General features: G+C 47.6%; 1 protein-coding gene across 1 annotated transcript; it reads right to left on the bottom strand.

Annotated features, from left to right (window-relative positions):
* Positions 1-1,346: 1,346 nt before the first annotated feature.
* On the bottom strand, positions 1,347-1,679 carry LOC147990233 (uncharacterized). Its single transcript, XM_087537587.1, has one exon. It carries the CDS (start codon positions 1,677-1,679, stop codon positions 1,347-1,349), a length of 333 nt encoding a protein of 110 aa, XP_087393713.1.
* Between the last annotated feature and the right edge of the window lie 4,416 nt (positions 1,680-6,095).

The raw sequence follows: 6,095 nt of genomic DNA, 5'->3' as shown, positions 1-6,095 counted from the left end.
CTAGTAGAATAAAGTTTTAGTATGATTTAGTTTTGGGCTTTGCTTTATGATCCTTCTATGTAATCGAGTCCGTGAGCTATATATAATAAAGATTAGTTTTGAGTCAAGGGCTTTGCTATCTTGCAATGATCTTGAGGGAATGAAAGTAAGAATGAAAAGAAATAAAGAGATCATATGTATCTTATGGAGAGTAATGACTTCACATATAAAGAGTATGATGAATAAAAGTTGTTGAGAGTTGACAAACATAGTTTTGGTCATCGATGCAATTAATAGGAAGTAATAAAGAAAGAGAGGTTTTCACATATAAATATACTATCTTGGACATCTTTTATGATTGTGAGCACTCATTAAAATATGACATGCTAAAAAGTTGACGTTGGACAAGGAAGACAACGTAATGGGTTATGTTTTCGTACATCCAAAATAAATTATATTGTCATGGATCATCCAACATGTTGAGCTTGCCTTTTCCCTCTCATGCTAGCCAAATTCTTTGCACCAAGTAGAGATACTACTTGTGCTTCCAAATATGCTTAAACCCAGTTTTGCAATGAGAGTCCACCATATCTACCTATGGATTGAGTAAGATCCTTCAAGTAAGTTCTCATTGTTGCAAGCAATAAAAATTGCTCTCTAAATATGTATGATTTATTAGTGTGGAGAAAATAAGCTTTTTACGATCTTGTGATGTGGAAGAAGTAAAAGCGACGAACTGCATAATAAAGGTCCATATCACAACTGGCAATATAAAGTGACGTTCTTTTGCATTAAGATTTCGTGCATCCAACCATAAAAACAAATGACAACCTTTGCTTCCCTCTGCGAAGGGCCTATCTTTTATTCTTGTCTTATACTTTATACAAGAGTCATGGTGATTTGGATCCATATGTTTCATGCTATGGTTAGGTTTACCTTAATACTTCTTTTGTAGTTGGGGATGCTTGCAAGAGGGGTTAATCATAAGTGGGATGCTTGTCCAAGGAAGGGCGGTACCCAAGCACCGGTCCACCCACATATCAAATTATCAAAGTACCGAACGTGAATCATATGAGCGTGATGAAAGCTAGCTTGACGATAATTCCCATGTGTCCTCGGGAGCGTTTTCCTTTATATAAGAGTTTGTCCAGGCTTTTCCTTTGCTACAAAAAGGATCGGGCCATCTTGCTGCACCTTATTTACTTTTATTACTTCTTATCCGTTACCAATTACCTTATCACAAAACTATCTGTTACCGATAATTTCAGTGCTTGCAGAGAATACCTTACTGAAAATTGCTTATCATTTCCTTCTGCTCCTCGTTGGGTTCGACACTCTTACTTATCGAAAGGACTATGATAGATCCCCTATACTTGTGGGTCATCAGTCCTGCCTTTGGGCTCCCCCGGCAGGCTGTTCGCCCACAGCTTGGCCGCGTAGTGTGGCAGTTGGGACGCCCCCGCTCTGATGCAGACGACTGACACGGTGATAGGCGCACCGATGTCGAGCACATGGCTGACTATGAAAAACGTGTGTCCGTCCTCCTCTGGGAACAGCAAGAGTCGTGGCTCGGACACTGGCACTTGCAGCTGGAGCACGTTGCTGTATTGGATTCTGTGCACGAGCATGGGATGCATGGTGCTGATGTGGTGGGAAAGCACCGGCAGCAGGCCTTCGTAGCCGCAGATGGGCACAGGCATTTGCAGGGCGCGAGCGGACACATGCTCTGGTGATCGGCGAGCTTGTCGTAAGTGACGTAGAGCCCACAGCCTTAGTGTGGGCACTCCATCCTTACCGAGGAAAGGACAACGTCCATCAGCGTGTTCCGCACGTCGAAGCCGCTGCCGCGCTAGCACTTCTGGCACGGCCACTGGTTCCCGGGGCGCTCGCCGCGGTAGCCCGCGCAGGCCAGGTGCCCTCTGTTGGTGTCGAAACCGGCAGATCTCGGGTAGGGGGTCCCGAACTATGCGTCTAAGGTCGATGGTAACAGGCGGCAGGGGACACAATATTTACCCAGGTTCAGGCCCTCTCTATGGAGGTAATACCCTACTTCCTGCTTGATTGATCTTGATGAATGTGAGTATTACAAGAGTTGATCTACCACGAGATCGTAATGGCTAAACCCTAAAAGTCTAGCCCGTCTGACTATGATTATGAGGATATCTGTCTACGGACCTAGCCCTTCTGTTTATATAGACACCGAAGGAATATAGGGTTACATAAGGTCGGTTACAGAGGAAGGAATCTTCATATTTGGTCGCCAAGCTTGCCTTCCATGCCAAGGAGAGTCCCATCCGGACACGGGTAGAGTCTTTGGTCTTTGTATCTTCACAGCCCATCAATCCAGCCCGTGTCTAATAGGCCGGACGCCCGAGGACCCCTTAGTACAGGACTCCCTCAGGAGCCCCCGAACCAGACATTAATGACGAGGTGTCCAGCGCGCGGATAGTCTTCGGCATCGCAAGGCGGGTTTCTCCTCCGATGACTTCAAAGCGATGTATTCGGCTTTCCATTTAATGTCGTACACCTCGGCTTCTGCGCCTTCTTGACTTCAGCTTCCACATGTCGAGTGAATACAAGAGGTCGGGGTATTTTTGCACATACCACTCTGACCATACAAGAGAGGTGCCTATTTAAAGAGAATAGATCTCAGATCCATTCCACACCCCGCAGAAAAATCCTCAGAGCTTGCTAAGCAGAACCACCCCAACATGGCTAATGCTCCCAGCTCTTCCTCTCATCCCCATGGCTCTGAAAAGGGTGATTGGGAGAGATGCTCCGTATCTCACAGTCAGTTGTCGAAGCTGCAAAAACGGGGCTTTCTTCCTCCTGCGGATCTAGTCCCCGTATGAGCAGGGCTGACGTCCTTCAATGGCGGGGTTCAGGCGGAGAACTTCCCCAATCCGTCCAGGGGGGAACGAGTATGCTTCGTTCCCTTCTTGCTAAGAGGCTTCGGATTTCCAATCCGTCCCTTCCTCCGAGGACTTCTGGGGTATTATGGCCTCCAACTACACAATTTTACTCCCGCCTCCATCCTGCACATCGCGAGTTATGTTTCTCTATGCGAGCTATTCCTAGGCTGCGAGGCCCATTTCGATTTATGGAGAAAACTGTTCTGCTTCGTCCCTCGTAATCAAGGAGGGTCAATATTCGAAGTGGGAGGAGCCGAAGTGTGGCGTAACACCGAGACCGGATACCTGTCCGGCATGCCGAAGAAGGCTTCCAAAGAGTGGCTTCCGAATGGTTCTATATTGACGACGTCGCTCTTCCTGGCCCAGTCCGAGTGGGCCTCCCCGAATTTTCAAGCGCTCCGTTGAAGAAATGCCATAGGTGGCTTCCTCGGAGCCTCGAGGAGGAAGATAGCGCAGAAGTCAGTCAGTTGATGGGCAAGATTAAGATGCTCGTCCAGTCCGAATTGTCAATAATCGAGGTAATGGCGATCTCCATAGTGCGGCGGGTCCAGCCACTCCAATACAAAGGGCTTCCCATGTGGCACTATAATGGGGAAGATGACGCCTCACACTACGGTCGGAAGGATCCGAAAACCCCCGCCGCTTTGGTCAAAATATTAGCCGAACTATACAAAGGGGAGAAGGAGGAGTTCACTCGTCTCCAATGTCGAGATGGATTTTCCATGTATAATCCTCCTAGCTGGGTAAGCTCCAATCCCACCATTTTGCTCCTCTCCCTGAATCATTTTTGATGGAGAGTAACCTATCCACCAGCTACAGGAATGGCGAAAGGCTAACGAGGGGATCCATAGCTCCGCTCCCCAGCCAGAGGGTCACAACCGGGACCTTGACCCCGGATTCGTAGAAGATCCGGACATATCTGTGGAGCTCGAGGATGGAGTATTCTATCAGACGAGTTACGATGGTACAACAGTACCCATCATCACCGATTACCTCGGTCTTCTCCCTGCTTCACATGTGAGTAATTTAAAAGACACCTTCTTTGAAAGAGTTTCATTACTATGCCTCACCCACCACACTATTCTGTGTTCCAAAGGGGAGGCGCTCGATGCCACAATGTGCACCAGAAGCGTCTCTGAGGAGAACGGCGCCCGCGTCGAGCATATCTTCAAAGAGGAAGGCAAATGATAACACGGTAGAACCCTCGTCAAAGAGGTAAGGTTTTCTTTTCAAGAATACATCTTCTGATCGCCACATCAAATCATGATGCCATTCGCCGCGTTCTATCAGAAAAAATATCCGTCGGACTGTGTCCGGGGATCCGGCCGGACGTGCCTCCACTAGTCATGTTCCGGACCCTGCCCTAAGGATGGGGGCTGACACGAGAGTGGCGCCGAACTGTCCTTCCACAGAGGATTCAGACGATATGTCCATCACGAACTCTGAAGTGGAGAGCGCCATGAATCATCTTCGTCGGAGGGCCACTCTTCATGACCCCGGCTTTTCAAAGGAGACATTTGATGGCTTCAGCTCGGCCGATGCGTACATCCGAGCTGCTCGGGATGGGCTTGCCAGAGCCACAGACCAACATCTGAAAGATATGCGGGTAAGTGTAGATTTAATAATCATACACCAGTAGCCCTCGAGACTTAAAGCAGTTGATACAACTGATTTAAGGATCATTGTATAAACATGTGCTTACAGAGAAGAACAACCTGTTACCTTAGGAACTAGAAAAGTATCAGACCCAGCTAACTACTGCCAATGCCGAAGTGGAGAAATCCAAGAAGGTGTCTCCTGGTAATGTTCCCCTCCATCGAGAAAACATAATGGTATACCAATAATGCTAACACGGTTGCTCACCTCTTAATAGGATCATTAGATCAACTGCAAGAGCAACTGAAAGACGCTCAAGGCGGAGAACGAGAAGGCAAAAAATTGCTATCCGCGGGCGAGCATGTGCTAACAAAAGTCATGATGGAGAAAAACAAGCTCCAGGATTCCAATACCCAACTAGGCGAGGAACTGAAAGATGTACGGGCCCAACTAGCTGACTCCGTAAAGGAGAATAAAAGGCTGTGAGGCGGCATATTCAGTATGTGGTCGAACTTACCTTCAAATAATTCGCAGATAGAGGGGACTGGCAGAGTTATGTCTGCAGGTAAGCTGACCGGTCATCCCGAAGAGGAGATGTCCGGATTCTCGAGCGTTCTTCTATAAGAGCTGTCGCAAGTGCACGAGCAGGCTCGGCAGGCGATGCGAAGTGTTTCCAAGGCCTTATGGCCATCCGGCTCCCCTCCGGGAAAGATGGAGGAGCTTATACAACTACTCAAGGGAGCGCAGCGGCGATTTAGATTGTGGAAGATAACAGCCTGCCGGGAAGGTGCACGAGAGGCATGGGCCATGGTGAAAACACGGTATACCAAGCTTGATCCGAATCATATGGCTTAGGTCGGACCTCTAGGGTCAGATGGAAAAGAAGTTCCTGTTATTTGGTATATGACCAAGTAGAAGTAGCCGCCAAGTATTCCCAGCAGGATTGTAAGTTAGACAGCCTGCTGGACGGTATAGAGGAGGAAATTTTTGAGTCCTAGTGACTATGTACTTTCCTTGACATATGTAACTCTAGCTGAATTGTAAAACGATTGTCATGGCAGACCTTTTCGCTTCGACCTCTGGACCCGAAGGTACGGAGTGTTTCTGAATACCTGAGCAGTAAAATAGACTGGGGTATGCGTGGAAACCAGGCGTAGGGGGCATAGTTGCTTGAACAGACAAGTTGTATCCGGCTAGTTATGTTATATTACATTATGATTGTAAGAAATATCTTTCAGAGAGAATCGTTCCGTTAAGGGTTCCTTTCCCTGGGTGTGCAAGCGTTAAAATGTATGTCCAAACTGTGATTGGAAAACATCTTTAATCCACCGACCGAATATTCCCTTAAGAACGCTAGCTTTCGGCTTCATCCAGTCTAAGGTACACATCCGGATGACCCGGTAGCAACAATCGCAGAGGTGCTCCCTTTATGCCCTAGCCGAACTAACGGGAACGTAGGGCATAAGCACAGGAGCCAGGCAACCCAGCTTGGCCAAAACTTAAGTCATATCGATGCATATAATGGCGAAGAAAAGGTACATATGGGGAAAACGCATATGTGATGAGCTTGATGCTCGGAAAATAAGAATAAGCTTCTGTCCGGGAAGC

Source organism: Triticum urartu, chromosome 1A, assembly GCF_056163025.1.
Source record: "Triticum urartu cultivar PI428250 chromosome 1A, HENAU_Tu73, whole genome shotgun sequence".
Classification (NCBI taxonomy): Eukaryota; Viridiplantae; Streptophyta; class Magnoliopsida; order Poales; family Poaceae; genus Triticum; species Triticum urartu.
This window is presented reverse-complemented; position numbering and strand designations above follow the sequence as displayed.